Source organism: Colletotrichum aenigma, assembly GCF_013390185.1.
Source record: "Colletotrichum aenigma strain Cg56 chromosome Unknown KSG_Cg56_contig05, whole genome shotgun sequence".
Taxonomy (NCBI): domain Eukaryota; kingdom Fungi; phylum Ascomycota; class Sordariomycetes; order Glomerellales; family Glomerellaceae; genus Colletotrichum; species Colletotrichum aenigma.
Window position 1 is genome coordinate 491,693 of NW_023500911.1, and position 16,240 is coordinate 507,932.

General features: G+C 53.0%; 7 protein-coding genes across 7 annotated transcripts; 4 read left to right on the forward strand and 3 right to left on the reverse strand.

The window, feature by feature from the left end:
* Positions 1–517: 517 nt before the first annotated feature.
* rev7 (DNA polymerase zeta processivity subunit) lies at positions 518–1,359 on the forward strand (the record flags this gene model as incomplete). The annotated part of the gene is made up of 2 exons (XM_037323040.1): positions 518–1,099; positions 1,153–1,359. The coding sequence occupies 2 exons, from the start codon at positions 518–520 to the stop codon at positions 1,357–1,359; spliced, it is 789 nt and encodes a 262-aa protein (XP_037178541.1).
* Positions 1,360–3,121: 1,762 nt separating this feature from the next.
* Positions 3,122–3,565, forward strand: CGCA056_v007793 (uncharacterized protein; the record flags this gene model as incomplete). Its single annotated transcript, XM_037323041.1, has 1 exon — positions 3,122–3,565. One exon carries the CDS (start codon positions 3,122–3,124, stop codon positions 3,563–3,565), a length of 444 nt encoding a protein of 147 aa, XP_037177471.1.
* Positions 3,566–3,761: 196 nt separating this feature from the next.
* On the reverse strand, positions 3,762–4,646 carry CGCA056_v007794 (uncharacterized protein; the record flags this gene model as incomplete). Its single annotated transcript, XM_037323042.1, has 2 exons — positions 3,762–4,486; positions 4,538–4,646. 2 exons carry the CDS (start codon positions 4,644–4,646, stop codon positions 3,762–3,764), a joined length of 834 nt encoding a protein of 277 aa, XP_037177468.1.
* A 689-nt stretch (positions 4,647–5,335) lies between these two features.
* Positions 5,336–6,835, forward strand: nodC-1 (N-acetylglucosaminyltransferase; the record flags this gene model as incomplete). The annotated part of the gene is made up of 1 exon (XM_037323043.1): positions 5,336–6,835. One exon carries the CDS (start codon positions 5,336–5,338, stop codon positions 6,833–6,835), a length of 1,500 nt encoding a protein of 499 aa, XP_037177794.1.
* Positions 6,836–10,190: 3,355 nt separating this feature from the next.
* Positions 10,191–12,352, forward strand: FEN2-2 (Pantothenate transporter FEN2; the record flags this gene model as incomplete). The annotated part of the gene is made up of 12 exons (XM_037323044.1): positions 10,191–10,353; positions 10,410–10,483; positions 10,536–10,615; positions 10,673–10,754; positions 10,804–10,857; positions 10,910–11,140; positions 11,196–11,249; positions 11,301–11,460; positions 11,538–11,628; positions 11,684–11,807; positions 11,862–11,953; positions 12,010–12,352. The coding sequence occupies 12 exons, from the start codon at positions 10,191–10,193 to the stop codon at positions 12,350–12,352; spliced, it is 1,548 nt and encodes a 515-aa protein (XP_037177464.1).
* A 190-nt stretch (positions 12,353–12,542) lies between these two features.
* Positions 12,543–13,406, reverse strand: lxr1-2 (NADP-dependent mannitol dehydrogenase; the record flags this gene model as incomplete). Its single annotated transcript, XM_037323045.1, has 1 exon — positions 12,543–13,406. The coding sequence occupies one exon, from the start codon at positions 13,404–13,406 to the stop codon at positions 12,543–12,545; it is 864 nt and encodes a 287-aa protein (XP_037177466.1).
* A 1,188-nt stretch (positions 13,407–14,594) lies between these two features.
* Positions 14,595–16,193, reverse strand: CGCA056_v007798 (uncharacterized protein; the record flags this gene model as incomplete). The annotated part of the gene is made up of 2 exons (XM_037323046.1): positions 14,595–15,276; positions 15,337–16,193. The coding sequence occupies 2 exons, from the start codon at positions 16,191–16,193 to the stop codon at positions 14,595–14,597; spliced, it is 1,539 nt and encodes a 512-aa protein (XP_037177523.1).
* Positions 16,194–16,240: the final 47 nt, after the last annotated feature.

Below are 16,240 nucleotides of genomic sequence, written 5' to 3' on the forward strand. Positions count from 1 at the left end.
AGCTTAGCTCTGGATGCGGGTGATGGCAGGTGGCGTCACAGACTGGTGCCTTCAGCCCTATATGTGGAGTAACCCCTCATCCTACATCCTATCGGCATCCACCTCGTTTAGAGCATATTGAAGAACTCTTTTTAGGCATAGCTATCTTATCATAGTTTGCACAACACAGTGCAAATGAGAAGATCAGAAGAAAATCTCAAGGAAAGTTCTTGTCGCTGTAACTCAATATCCGTACACATGTCATGAGAACCCGGTTGTTTGTCTACCCACCTAATTCGACAGTCGGCTCGGATATGTAATTATGCATTAAAAGAGGTGGCAAACCTGCACGTGAAAAGGCGTTGGGTTCGCATCACGTCCCCGTCGCGCTTCCCTGGTCTCCAGGCACCAAGCTTCGCGATCGCATCTCCTGTTCAGCCCCACCGTAGTCGAGACTATTGTTCTATCGTGGCTAAGACGACAAATACGACATTCGCATGAGATTTTCCATTTCTCGTTCGACCTCCGTTCAGGCAATATGTCGTCCAGCTCTAGGCCTCCAGACTCAGCCACCGGGGCCCCGGTCCCAATCCCGCGCCCGCAGGCAAACACCCTACTCACTTCGTTCACCGCATTCTTGACCATCACCATCCACACGATCCTCTACTACCGCCGGCTATACCCGCAACAGACGTTTCTTATGACCAAAGCGCACAACCTACCTGTCCCACAATCCCGGCATCCAGCTCTTTGCGAGTGGATCAACTCGGCCCTGGCAGCTATCCAGGACCAACTTGCCCTCGGCGCCGTCACCAAAGTCTGCATCGTGATTCATGCGCCCGACTCCATGGCCGTAGTTGAACGGTGGGTGTTTGACGTCACAAACTTCCCTGTTTGGGCTACCGGCAAGGGCAAGGAGAAGTTGGGCGCAGGCCAGAGATTCCAGCGACGGGAAGAGGAGGACGATGATGGATCCGTGAACTGGGTGGACGTGAATGAGGCGTACAGAGGCGCTTTGAGACGCATTTCGTATGCGGGAGAGATGAAGGGTCCTTTGCCCGAGGGATGTACTTTCACACTGGCCGTCGAATTACGAGATGAAGCACCCGCGCCCATAGGTGTATGTTGCAGACGGTCCGCATTCGGGAAACCCGGCAGCTAACACTCTTCTAGCATCCCCAACCCTGGATTCCCTCTGAGCCGTCTCTTCAGCCAGCGTCCAAGACAAACCCAGTGCCGGGCGCCAACGTTGGTGGGGCTGCCACCACGCCACTTCGGTCCGTTGAAGCTGGACCGCTCTTCTTCGAGTGCTGGATTGAGGAAGGCAAGAACAATTCCTCGGAGTCTCCGCCTGATACTCAAGACTCGTATTATTCCTAAAAGATGAGGTGCTGCTCTGTTGCTCCCCATTGAAAGGCAATATTTGCTGGGAAATATTGAAGCATCTTTGTGGGTCTGACGACAGAGGCGCCAGGCGTGTCCCTTGATAGACTGGAGCTGGCAAAGCCTTATTGAAATATTCAAGGCTGTACGCGACCTTAATTCCGACGACATAAACTAGACAAGTCTCACGTTACTCGCTCCATGAGTACGTTCGTCGCCAAATTTGCCAAAAGGCTCTCACGATTCGACATGTAGGTGCTGCCCTACATGACGTATGCCCCTGGGAGCCATCCGAGCCTAGCTCTGACGTCGCAAAATAGAACAACAACGACCACAAGAACGAAACTCGACACTGCAAGCGGGCGAAATGCGCTGCCTGCCCATTTTCTTGTCCTCGCACGCGAAACCTCAGGAATCCCCGGAACCACCGGAGCCCCCGGAGCCAATTTTCATTTACGGACCCCTCTGCTTCAAGCCTACCCTCTCGAATATTCTACGCCTCGACTTGGGAGTAAACTTGAAAGATGGCCAATTGCGCCCCGTCAGGGTGCCCGGATACACTTGTCGCGCCATGTACGGCTTTGAGGGGTTCGCCGCAATCAGAAAAGAGAAACAGACCATGGACGGCTTCATCTTCCAACCAGCAAACCCATCTCAACGACGTCGAGTAGACAACGAGTTCCAGCGGGAAGAGTTCCAGATGATCAAAGTGACGCCTGTTCTCCGGAAACAGAACCCGGACGATGCATCTAAGAATCTTGACGAGGTCGACATGTACCTTTGGCATGGGTCGTTGTTTTTTGACAGGCCATGGAAGATAGATTCTTTGGTGGGGATGGCCTGGGACCTCACTAGACCGTGGAAGGGACACCCGGCATTCTTCCTCATGGTGCAACAGATGAATCGGGAAAGGGATGGGACTGAGACGGACGAGGAGCGTCATCTGCTTGACTTGGCATTTCCGAGCGAGCGTCCTTTGCTTTTCTCCTTTTACAACTAACTTTTCGTTTGTAGTTTCCTGAGCAGGTTGCTGCCTGGGCTCACAACTTTTCGACTGACGGTATGTGAAAAGGGTGCGAGGCGCCTTGTCGACCTCTTACCACTTCCACGAATTCCGTTCCCCCGACATAAAGATACTGAAGTCAACCTCACCATACTTCATCGAAAACATAAACAACCACTGTCTCAACGGCGGTTATCCCGAACGAACGTTACGAAGCATCTCAAAGCTTATGTCCTCGCCAAGCAGCCGGCAGCACGGATGAGAAAGAGGCCCGATGCTCGGAAGTGCATATGATGGAGACGAGTAATCTTGAGGCATAGCCAACCTGGTGATTGTATCCGTCAACCAAGGCCTCGGCTTCTTGGTTGCCCAAGGACCAAAACTTGAGAATTCATTTGCGCCCCGGACTTGTCAAAGCGGAGCGGTGCGGGGCGATTATTCAACTTCATGTAGATCTCTCTTTTGATGGACTGAATTGATTAGTATTCAAAACGCAATGCAGGCCGATCCCACATGAGCCGTGTGACCGTGGAGTGGGATTCTACTCGAACACGACCACGATTAGTGATCGCGTTCTCACATCGCAGCTTTGGCCCCCTCAACACACACTTAGTCTTGCTCAGGCAGAATAGTCCATCGGTGTCGACACTGTGACGAAGTATAAGTACACGAGCACTTCCGACCAGAAAGTGAGAAGAACCATCCGTCAGCGAACAACCAAACAGCCAGCATAATCACATATTGCAAGCTGTCAAAATGCCTCTCTGGGTCTTCTCACACAGCAAAGACGCCTTCTCTCCTGATGAAAAGGAGGCGCTGGCTCAAGAGATCACCAAAATTTACACCAGAATCGGCCTCCCCGCATTCTACGTGAACGTGCAATTCTTCGAAATGCCCGCTCACGACCTGTACCTAGGAGGTGCCCGTCGCTCCAAGTTCACCACGATCTCAATCTACCACGTCGCGAGGCGCTTTGAGAATGAGATCAACCATCAGCGCTTCCTCAAGAAAGTGGACTCAATTTTGAATCCGAGGCTCGGTGGAAAGGGTATGGATTGGGAGTATTTTATTCAAGAATCAAGTAGAGACTTGTGGAAGATTAACGGGATTGTGCCGCCGCCTTCGGGCTCTGAGATGGAGAAGCTCTGGTTCAGAGAGGACAAGCCGGTTGTCGAGGGGGATGTGAAAGCAAATCTTTAGTTTCGTGTTCATCTTCAACAAGCCTTGAAGAGGATTCGAACGTTTGCGCGAATCAACTTGTTATTGATTCATGTCGTTTAATACGTTTGTGGTGCTGTTGACTGGAATGTTTATTTTGTGCTTTCAACTTTCTTTGACAGACGAATCGAAGCAGATGGGTTGTTTAAGAGATGACATTATGAAATAAAGACCGTAACTAAACTTGTGTACACTTGTCGTAGCCATGTCTGTGACGTCGAAACCTTCCCCCTAATTTACTCCAGACAGCGGGCTTTTGGCTGATCCACGGCCTCACAAAACGAACGGTGGCCACCGCCGCAACGACTAACAGGGAACCAAGCAACATCTCCAAAGGAGACGGCCACCTCGGCCAGGTACGCATGTTGGCCAGAGTGATACCGGGGCCACATTCTCCTGTGAACATAGTAGACTCATCCAAGGAGCACTCCTCGTTAACAACAAGCGAGTCTCCCGGCTCCGGAAACTTAACGCAACTGCCCTTGTTTTGCGTCAAGCAGCCGTTTCCGTTGTTTGCCTCGAAGATGAGAGGTGCTTGTTCAAACTTGGCTGCCAAATCCTCCTCCGGCACGTCTGCATCCTGATCGTGCCCGAGAACGACGATCGGAGCGCAATTCATGAACATCTCCGGGACGCTCCATCTGCCGTACCAGGTCCATGCCATCACGGCAGGGCCGACTGGTAGCCAGGTTGGAACCGTGAAGTTGTAGACGCTGGGAAGAACAACAGTGGGAGAGTCTCCGTAGTTGACGTCCGTCAAGTTGCGGATAGGACAGCCGCCGTGGATAGAGTGAATAACCCTCCACTCGCTTTTCCTTGTCGGCTTGAGGTCTCTTGTGACGGATATTTGGCACGAGCCACCTCCGTGTGACGCGCCTCCCATGGCCCTAATTTGTTGACACGCTGGTTAGTCGAATATTCTCAAGCTCTGGACAGTCCCCTTCATTGACGTACTGTAAATACTCAGTTGATCCTCGCTTCCAAATATTGGAAACGCCAAAGCCATCATAATCGACCTCCCCTTTGCATGGCCAGTCAGACCCGTCCTTAGCAACAGGACCATTGTCTTGAAGCTGGCTTGGATACGGGACAGGATGTTGCATGAGCGTGTGACCCTCTGCTCCTGCCGAGAGCAGGACGAGCCCGGTGATCACGCCGGAAAGGGCTGGGTACATTGTGGATTCACTGAAGTTGGGAGAAAGAAACTGACTGAAAATCACACTGCCGCCTCGGAACTATTCTGTCGACTCGTGAGACCCCTCGTTCTTAATAGGCCCGGTCGGAAAATGTGAACAAAGAGGAGGCGGGCAGCAGATCGCGTATCTAACAGGGTTCCTCAGTTTAGAGTTAACGTGTGCAGGTTACATTCGGGCCTGCCCGCATTAGAATATCGAGGTCCCCTAAATTCCAAGAGAAAACAACGCAAGACCCTAGCCAGACCGGTCGCCAGTTTAGGAAAGAAGAACAGCGGTGAAGAGTGTCGCGATTCATGTCGTTCCATCCGCTCTGGGGGTGTAAGTCGCCAGCGCATGATGTGGCGTTTCGTTTGGGTATTACCCGAGGCACATCACGAGAATATCAATTCCGGATGCATACACGAATGGCTGGGTCTGGAACTCTAATAGCCTTCTGCTGTGCGCTGCGTGATAGGAGAGGCAAGGGAAGGGGGAGCCAATGGAGATAAAGATGGTGTTGCAGTACTTGGGATGATCACGAACCGCGCGACTCCTCTACCAGAGACCCAAGATCACGATGTCAGGCCACAGCTTTCGGACAGCCGTCGGCCGTCTCGTGGCTCTCGGGACAGTTCTCACTTTCTTGACGTTCCAGTACATTGCTAGTCAAACAAGAACATCGTTTGGCTTTTACGAGGCCTTCTTTCAATTCAGCTCATGCATCATCGTCTTCAACTTCCTTCTCATCATCACCAGGTGGACTGAATACGAGCCGATACCGGGCATCAAAGATAACCACCGTCTTCCTACAATCAATGTCATCATTCCAGCATACAATGAGTCTGAGTTCGTCAAAAACTCAATCTCCTCTGTTGTTTCTTCGGACTACCCGAAGGAAAAGATTCACATCATCGTTGTCGATGACGGCTCATCAGACGATACTTGGTCTCACATTCAATACGCCGCGCAAGAAGCTCTTCGCTCGGAGTCACTGCTGAGATGCACCACTATACAACATGAGATCAACCGTGGGAAGCGACAGGCTATGGCTACAGCCTTCACAGCTGCGACTAACGAAGTCATCGTGACTCTCGACTCTGACACCATCCTCGAGAAGCAAGCACTTCGAAATCTAGTCAGTCCCCTTGTACTCGACAGCGATATTGGAGGAGTCGCAGGCCATCTCTCCGTCTTCAACGTCCACTCTGAAGGCTGGAAGAGCTTCATCCCGCGGACGCTGGACTGTCTTTTTGAGCAGAACGGCAACATCCCGCGGGCGGCACAGTCAAAATATGGCTTTGTCACCATTCTACCAGGTGCCATTTCCGCTGTTCGAAGAGAAGCTTCTCAGCCACATGCTCAAGATCTGGTGGATGCTAAATTCCTCGGAAAGCCTTTGCGGCACGGAGAGGATGTACAGCTCACGATGAATCTTTTGAGTGACGGCTGGCGACTCAGGTATCAGAGCAATGCGGTTGTCTACACAGTCGCGCCTGAGACCTTACGCAAGGCATTTCTGATGTACGTCCGGTGGGAAAGAAGCAACTACACCTACTGGATCCTTGGCCTGGTCAAGCTTGCCTTCACCGACGCCAAGAGGCTCGTTCTGAATCGGCTGGGCCTCCTTTCTCTGAGTCAGTCCGGCGCATCGCTCGACTTGGAGAAGCAACACGGCAAGCGGGTGGCAAATGCACGACAACCGGACTTTGCACCGATGCTGACGATCATCTGCGCAACTTGCGCGACCCTGTCTTGCGTGGAAGCGGCATTTTCTTGGGTGTGGGGGGCCTTCCGCTCTCCGTGGGTCACGACCATGAATGTTTGTTGTCTCGTTGTCTTTGCGACTTGGTCCAGCCCTCTTCTATTGGCCGATGCGCTCAGCAGAAACGAAGATGACTCGATGCCTCAAAGTGGACTTCAACAACCGACATCGGATCAATCAGACAGTTCATATCCGCGGTTGAGGAAGAAGATGCAGTACTTTTACTTTTCTACGGTTGCCAATTTCTTCTTTGTGAGCTGGGCATCGGTGTTTGGACTGTTTACACTCAGAAGCCAAAGTTGGCTGACAAGATGATATTTAGATAGAGGGAGCTTAGAACTGGAAGAAGACAGACAGCTTGGTTCATCCAATATGATTTAGACCTCGTAAAAGTCTACAGTGATTTGAGAACCAGCCTTGTATCATTGTTTCAGGAGTCACCCTCGGTAGTCAGCATGAATGTAGTAGATTTATCCCGTGCATCGTTGCCGGACCCATCCTTATTAGGGTTGCGGCGGTTACAGATGCTACTATCGCCATCCTCGTCAGCCCCTCCCGCGTTTTTTATCTCTGAGCCAATCGCGCCAGCAATCTTCGCCACAGAAAGTTTCCGTAGTCTGCAATGAACCCTGCCGCAACTGATTCGTGTCCCTTGCCACCGCTGTAAGAAGCACGTTGCTGCCATGTGAATGGCTGGGTTAACGCGCACGCCTGTGCTAAATAAAGGAGCACTTGCATTTATCAAATCTCTGTTATCGCGATAATCATGAACATATGATTTGTAAATCTATTGTAAACACATCCCTCCATGGATTCTCGTTTTCGTTACAGCCAAGCAATTATCGGTGAGGAGTCCAGCTGAACATGGCAAGTTCTGGACTTCAATAAGACCAGGTCCAGCCACCGAAGTGAGGGGGTTACATCGACACCCCGGGACGGGATCCAGTAAGCTTGATTGGTTTGAGCCAATGAGACTCTTGACAAACAACGTGATAGACGCGCTATCTATTAAACTTCCGGACGAACTGCCAAGCAAGAATCTTGTTTTAAGCGATGGGATGCCGAATTGGTCGTACTCGCGCGGATACTATGGTGCCGCACTGCTGCAATAGCGTTTAAAACTAGAGTTTACACGTGTACGTTGGGTCTATTCCATCCTTCAGTACATTAAGTGCACCATCCTTGTCTGAAAACCTTTCGGATCCGAATTGGAAGTCATTGTGTGCTCCGCCGTCAAAGAAACTACAATGTCTCCTACGACGAAGCGAGATACACAGCGCCCATTCGTGTCAAAACACGGGCAGGTCATTCGCAAATGCAGAGTCAGTTGATCAGTCGTTCCGGGCGTGACTCGTAGCTGACCCCTTACCAGATACCAGGAACTGTTGCTTTCACATTTGATGATGGGCCGTCTTTCTACACAGACTACATCTTGCATGAGTTCGCCCAGGTCAATGCAACCGCGACGTTCTTTCTTGATACCTCGTCATGGCTCACAGAAGAAAACCATTCCGGCTACTGGGAGTCATTGGTGAGAAGAACGGTTGAGGACGGGCATCTCATAGGACTTACAACCAAGTCATGTGATGGTGGCTCTCCGAATTACGACGGGACCAAAAATGCCCTGGCCGAAGCCCGCGAAAGGATAGGCAGAATCTTCGTTTCATCGACTTCCTCAAGCGCACTTCATCCTATGTACGTGAGGGCGCCTCCAGAATGTACTATGCAAAACGGCTGCGTCGAAAAGTTGACTCTCGACGGCCAACGACTTGTATTCCCTGGCATCAACTCGGAAGATCCACACGACGACCCTGGGCGAGATCTGAACTCTACATCTCTCCTCAGTGACTTGGAGTCTGCGGATCCAGAAAAAGACTCTTTTCTGATTAGGATGCACGACACTGAGCAGACTGCTCTCACCGTGGGTGACCTAGTGCAGAGCTTTGTCCACAAGGGCTTCAAGCCAATTACAGTTGGAGACTGCATAGGTGATCATGACCACTTCATGTACCTGCAGCCATCCCAAAGCAGCCAGCCACTTGCAAATCTTGGAGTAAGGATAGGAAATTCTTGGGACGGATCGTTTTCACAGCTGCGGTGGATCGGATTCCCTCTCATACCTCTTCTCGAGTTCATGGCTCTTGCCGCCCTGTTCTGGACAGCTCGGCGGTACAGGAAAATCAGGTCGCATATGCATATTGTACGATAATGAGTTGAGATGCGTCACATGATTTGAATGGTACTTGTTTGGGAGGCTGGCAACAGGAGACTTTGTTAAGCAGTGCAGTCATCTCTTTGAGACGACAATGGGTACTATGGACACATTGTGAGTTTGGGCGAGACTGGACAACAGCGGTAAAGCGTTTTTTTGAGGACCAAGTTTTGTAATAAGCGAGAAAAGAACAGAGACAATGCAGCATGGAACTTCTTCGTAATTCTTTTATGGTCTTTCCCTCCCACTTAGTGTAAGATGAAACCTGAACCGAAGCAGCTTCAGAAGGCTGGCTGGTTTTCGAACTTGCACTCACCAACAGAATATAGATCCATGGATGGCGAATATGTCATCTTTTACCTCGATGTGTAGTCAAAACGACCAGGCACTCTACCTTCCATTATCAAAGACTTCTGATGCTTCTGCTGTTCACTCATAACGAAACATCAAATGACTGAATCTGTCACATATTTACCTTCAACTTACCACGCGAATGACCTCTTGATTCAAACATCGCCAGGAGAATCTTCTACCCGTTTATAAGCGGACCGCAACTTCACGAGCATTTGCTGTTACAGATGGCGACAAAGCTGCTTTGCTGTTGTCGTAGTTTGTTGTGATTGCCGAAAGGACCTCTTTATTGAGCATGTCCACAAGCACAATTTCTAGGGACCAGGCATGAAAAGTAACCAACCGGAGTCAGCTTTTAGGTCGTCTGTGAGCCTCCTGTGGTAGGCGTTCGAACAGCAAGTAAACGAAGTGATAGCTTGTAGATGCAAAATAATAGAATGTTCAAAACCATCGGCCTGGACCATCACTCTGCACCATGCTAGTTGAGGAAATAATTGAAAGTGTTTCTGGTAGTGATTCTGGTTGATGCAAACACCGTAACATGTGGACGAGCTCTGGAATGAACGTCGGCCAGCCAGCCTCTTTAAGAAAGAGAAAGCCGTCGGACCAGACCCGACAAACGCAGAGTCATGGAGTTGCGCAATATTCCAGCTGCTGGCGCGTAGTGTGGGGGCTGCTCGTTCATGTCGGGTGGATTGCGTCTTCTCCCCAGCCAATGTCGCAACGTCAATTGCCAAAAACCGCGGCAGCCAGCCCGCGATGTCTAGCCCGGTTCAGCAACCAACTGCGGACAGTTCCCGACGAACGGAAGCACGGCACGGGAGCTTCCATAGTTATTGAGTAGGAGCCACCACAGCCGTGAGCCGGCGGGCGAAGGAATGGTTCCACCTCCGCGGAACTTATCGCCAAGCACGTCTTCGTCTTGCATTTTGATACCATCTTGGAGGATTTTCGGGTGACGTCCGCCGCCAGGGAAGCAGTTCAAAGATGGTGGCGAGAGATGTTGTATATGATAAAGATCACCACCCTTCTCATTTTCCATCTGTGCCACGTGGGAAAGTGCATGTCTTGCAGGTCGTCAAACATCCTAATCCACCAACAGTGAAGATGGGCGTTCCAGATAATTTGAACATACAAGTCGCCGCCAACGATGTTGGTGCCGGGGATGCGACAGCCATCGGCCAATCTTCAGGGTCTGATGGCGGCATCACGCCTGTAGAGAGCGAGCCAAAAGACTACATCGACCCCAAGGAGGAACGGGCTTTTGTTTGTAAGACGGGTCCTTTCTGCACATCGGCCCACGCACGGGTTGACTGACATCAATAGGGCGCCTTGACCTGTTCTTCCTCACCATAGGATTCCTGGGCTACATGTTCAAGTACATCGACCAAACAAACATTGTAAGCTCGAAACCAATGTGCCATGATGCTAGACAGCTAACACGCAACTTAGAGCAATGCATACGTGTCTGGCATGAAGGAGGATCTCAGCCTGTTTGGCAATGAGTTGAATTACTTTACCACATTTTTCAAGTGAGTTTGACTCCCAGCCACTGTATTGGAGCCCAGAGAACTGATGATTTTCCTTAGTATCGGATACATGATCATGCTTTACCCTTCATGCATCATCATCTCCCACTTTGGCCCATCAAAGTGGCTTCCAGCTTGCGAGGTTTGAATTGCTGTTCTCTCTCTCAAGGGCCAGTATTAACTAAAAGTAGCTTATTTGGGGCGTTCTAACATGCTGCTTGTCGGTGGTCACGAGTTCCAAACAGGTAATGCCGCCTCCTAAATCACCTAGCCGGGCAGACCACTGACGCCTGCCAGGTTTGTGGCCTCCGCTTCCTCATCGGCCTATTTGAAGGGACCGCCTGGCCAGGATACTTCACACTCATCAGCCAGTGGTACATGCCCCACGAAGTAGCTCTGCGCATGAGTCTCTACAACATTGCCCAGCCCGCGGGCGCCATGCTGTCCGGTGCGATGCAGGGCGCGCTGTCTACCAACTTTGAGGGCGTTGCTGGGAGGTCAGGCTGGCGGTGGGCTTTCATCATCAACGTGAGAGATGCATAGTGCCACGATTACTAGTTCTTGAGGCTGACCAACATCACAGGGTGCTTGTACCATCGTCGTAGCGCTCGCAGCCTTCTTCATCCTCCCCGGCTACGTCGGTCTCTCCAACGCAATCTTTTCGGCACTATGGCTAACTCAATCGCAGCCCGAACGTCCCAATCCGCTTTCAAAATTCTACATGACGGACCGTCATATTGAGATAGCAGTCGCGCGCGGCCGCCGGGTTGGACGTAAGCCGCAAATTGGTATCACTGTGAAGTCATTCCTCCGATGCTTCACATTCTGGCAGCTGTGGGCTATTGCGAGTACGTATTGTGCCGACCCATGATCTTTTACATAGGTAAATCGACGTTCTCGAGTGCATTTCTGACATCTATCTTAGTCGCATGGCCTGTCGGTGGCAACTTCACGCCCGCCAGCTACTTCAACCTGTGGCTCAAGTCCCTGAAGAACTCGGATGGAACTGCCAAATAGTGTGTTCAGAATCATCCCATTCGCCCTTTAAGTCCGGGCTGACAAGTTACGTAGCTCTGTGGCTATGCTCAATTATCTACCGATAGTAGGCCAAGGTCTGCAGCTCATCTCGGAGCTCCTCTTCAGTGGCTTCAGCGGCTACTTTGGCGTCCACCTACCATTCTTGCTACTTCACTCCGTAAATCGTCCCTTCCTGATACGAGGAGATGACTTGAAAGCTGACGGAACGTAGGCCATCAACATTGCCTCTCAGGTGATCCTCATCGTCCGGCCAAAGAACGAAGGGGCTTACATGGCCGGCTGGTACATGAACTACATCGGAGCGTACGTCAAGACCATCCCTATTCTCATTAATTTCCATAACCTGACATGTTGCATAGTGTTTCCACCATGCTCCTCTGCTCCTGGGGCTCAGCACATCTCCAGCATGAGCCTGAGGTCCGCACCGTCCTGTTCGCCAGCGGCACCGTCCTTGCTTACATCATGAGCGCCTTCATCCCCATTGCCGCCTTCCCGGCTTCGGAGGCTCCCAATTGGCGCATTGGATCAAAGTTGTATCTCGCGTTTGCACTTGTGGCTGTGGTGATCTTCATCGGAATCCATTTCGGATTCAAGTGGGAAGAGAAGAAGCAGCAGAAGGAGGCTACCAAGGAGGAGCTGGCTGGCGAGCCGGACGACGCGAACGCAGGGGTCAAGACCGTAAGTCTGCAGACAGAGAAGTAGGGTTTCTTTGTCTAAGCATGGATGTTCAAGGAGAGAGACGGTCAGTTGGCTGTGTTCAGTTCTAGCAAGGCGAGAGAATCTCTCTTTGAAGGACACTTCAACCGCTTCGTGCATTAAACCAAGCAAAACTGACCATTTCTACAAGCCCTTTGTGTCTCTTAAGATCTGTTTCATGTAACACCAATCCCTTCTAAGTCTCCCTCTCACCACCAACAACCAACGACCCCCATCTCTGCGCCGCCATACACCCGCCATCAATGAGGATATCAACACCATTGATATACCCACAACCAACAACAAACGCAACCGCCTCCGCCATCTCCTCCGCCGTCCCCGCCCTCGGCACCGGCAACCCCTCAATCATCGCCCGAATCCCCTCCCCACTCCCGCTCGCCATCTCCTCCCTCAACATCTTCGTCTCCGTACACCCCGGGCTCACACAGTTCACCCGCGACCCCCTCCCCGCGTACTCCTTACTCGCCGCCGCCGCCGCAACCCGCAACACGTTCGCCTTCTTCGCAATACAGTACGCAGCCCCCTCGTGCGCCCGTCCCATCTCCCACATCTCGTCATTCTTCAACAGCTCCCCCAGCGGCGCCAGCGCGAGATGCCGCTCCAGCGCGTTAGACATCGGCGGGCCCATGTACTGCGCCATGCTCCCCACGCAGACTAGGCTACTGCCCCTTGGCATCTCGACCTCCGCGCCAAAGGCGGCGATCACGTTCGCCGTGCCGAGCACGTCGACCTCGTAGATCTTGGCGGCGTCGCCCATGGACGGCGAGATGGCGGAGGTCAGCACGACGGCGGCGATGGCGCCGCCGAGGGACGCCGCGGCCTTGGCGACCGCGCGGACGGAGGCGTAAGAGGTCACGTCGACCTGCTGCGTGGTGAACTTGTGGCCGGCCTGTTTGAGGGCCTCGGAGGCGCTGGCGAGGGTGGAGGCGGAGCGCGAGGCAAGGAGGATGTGGTGGCCGGGCCCGAGACGGAGGGCGGTTGCGAGGCCGATGCCGCCGCCGCCGATTACCACGAGAACCGGGAGGGTGTCGAGGGCCATTATATTTGGTCTGGTCAGCTTTGACTCCTTCTGGCAATTGAAGCTACAGACAAGGCAGCTTGGTTCGGAAGGCCGCATAAGTCGTTGGCGGGATCGTAGCTTATTTATGTTGTCCCCATCTCGGTTTCGCATCCACGACAGGGACTCGCAATCTATCTTAACTTTGCGCAAAAGAGATGAGACGAGGTTAGTCCACCCTGCGCAGTACGACCTCCCAATCTGGTAGAGCCCATCTCTACGCCATACGCACCAATCATCGACACAGATGCGACGTCCAAAGTTGGCCCTGGCCCGAACTCTGATGGTCTACGTCTCCAGATGATTTGCTTCATTGGCAAACAGCGCCCGCCGAACCCCGTCCGTGTGCCTGCCTTACGCGCGGGCAGGGAGGGGGAGCCATAGCTTCGGTGCCTGATCACAAGCCAGAAAGCTGCCAGCTCGCTGTTTTCGGGCCCCAAGCTTCTTGTCGTTTGCCGACGCAGGTGCTATTTTGCGGTTTCGCCGGCGACGGTTCCATGCCGAGGGCAACCAAGGGGTGAGGAGAAGCTTTTAGGTCGGGTTCGTGATGGGATTGAGGTGCGAACCCGAGGCAACCGAACACGCGGTTCGTCTGGGGTGATCTTGATGGGGCGTTCGTTCTCTTGTTCGGAAATGCCCCGATGAATGCGGTATTTTGTTGGGCTGGGTGTCTGCGGCTCATCCTGGGCGTCGTCTAGATTAAGTTTTGGTCTATTCCGTGGGAGCGGACTGGCCCGGCTGGGCAGAGGGGAATTCCCGCTGCGCCTCAGAGGCGTGAGGAGGCGGCGCGGACTTCTCGTGGAATCGGCGCGGGTGTTCTGGGAGCGCTGATGAATCAAGGCTTCCTTTTATTTCACACAGGAAATTTGACCGTAACGACAGAAGTACGACGGACAGTGCCGACGACAAAGGCTGGTTGGCGAGACGGGTAGGAGAAGGCATGTCACGTATCACAAGGCACTGGCACAAGTACAAGATTTGTCGAACTTTTAGTCTGATTCCACATCTCTCGTGTCTATCGCAGAGTTTGTCTAGCTACCTGATTGTTGCCAAAACTCCAAAAGACCTCCGAGAAGAGTGCTTCCATGATCCATGATTCATCCATTCCATACCACCAATTTTGATTGCGTTCCCAAAGGAAGGCTTGAGTAGACATCCAAGGCGAGACGTCTAGCTGCCGTCACCGCAGCGGTCGACAGTGGTGCCGCCAATGTCCATGAGGACGTCGCCGACGCAGCCGCCGTCCATGGTCTTGGGCATGCGGGCGCGGAGGGACCAGTAGGCGCCGCGGAGCTCGTTGTCGTCGTCGGGGTGGCCGAAGTCGATCCAGCCAAAGGCGACCTCCTTGATATCACCCTTGGCGCAGGCGGTGATCTTCTCGATGAGGCCCTTGCCGTCCTCGCCGCCGATCTGGTTGTCGGAGAAGCCGGTGCCGAGCAGGTAGAGCGTCTTGTACTTGTCCGTCTTGCCGGTCGCGGGGTCGAACCAGGGGATGTTCTTCTCGAAGCGGCAGAAGTTCTTGATCCAAGAGTCGTGCAGAGCGCGGACGGTCAGGCTGTGCAGGGCGACGCCGGACTTGGCGTAGATTGGGTCCTGCTGCTCCATGGGGAGGGGGGAGCGGTCGTTGCAGTCCGTGTAGACGAAGAGGACGGTGCCGTCGGGGACCATCTTCTTGGAGGGGGTCTGGATGTACCAGGGCATGCTGGTGCAGTAGTTGCCGTCGGTGACAGCCTCGGGATCCTCCTCGGTGTCAGGGCCCTCGGAAACGTCGCAGTAGCCGACCTCGAGGTAGCCGTCATCAGTCATAACCCACTTGGTCTTGAGGCCGGGCTTGGACTCGGACAAGACACCACTGAACCGAAATGTTAGCACACCGCTGGGAGAATCTCCAATGGGGAGTTTGAACACTTACCAGACCGTCTTCTTGATGGGGACCCAGGTGAAGTAGCCGCACTTCTTCTCCTCATTCAGCTCGATGTCAAACTTACGACCGGTGGACGTGGACTGGCTCTGGTCGTAGCCGCCGGAGATGCCGAACTTGAGCGCCTTCATCCAGGCCAGCTTGGGCTTGAGACTGATACCCCAGCCGTAGGAGGTCGAGTCGCTCTCGGTGATGCCGCAGGCGATGGGGTAGTGGCAGTCAGAGTGAGGGAAAGGTCTCTCCTCAGCCCACTCGAAGGTGGTTTCGGCCTGGCAGAAGCTAGCACACTCGAGATGGTCGTTAAACTCATTCCACTTCTCGCAAGTGCCGGAGGAGCTGGTGGCGATGCGCTTGCCATCAGTGTGAAGCTTGGCGGGGCAGTCGATCTCGTAGTAAGTGTAGTAAAGCTTGTGAGACTGATTGTCCTCGCAGGGGGGAGTGATGTCACCCTCATGGTTAGGACGCTTCGGAAGAGAAAGGGCAGAAGGGCCACCAGCAAGGAAGGCAGCACGATCCTCAGGACGAATAGCCCACATGGGAGGGTTGTTCCAGTCAACCTTGTCGACACTCTTGTTGTTGGCAGGCTCGATGTGGTGAGTGAGATTGAGGTCAACACCAGCGAACTCAGCAGGAACCTTGCGGTTGCCAGCCATGACCTGGCCGGCGATGAACTCATTGAGGTCGAGCTCGCCGTTGGTGAAGTCATTGACAGACATGACGCCACCGCGCTGAGTGTTGCCAGTGTTCGCACCAGCACCAGCGACGGCACCACAGAGAGTGATGGTACCGAGAAGAAGGGTCTTCAGGGTGCCTCCCTGGCCCTTAGGCGAGATGTCGAAGACCACCATTGTTGACAAGGTGATGGGTGAACAGAGGGGATCGCGAGATGCGCAGA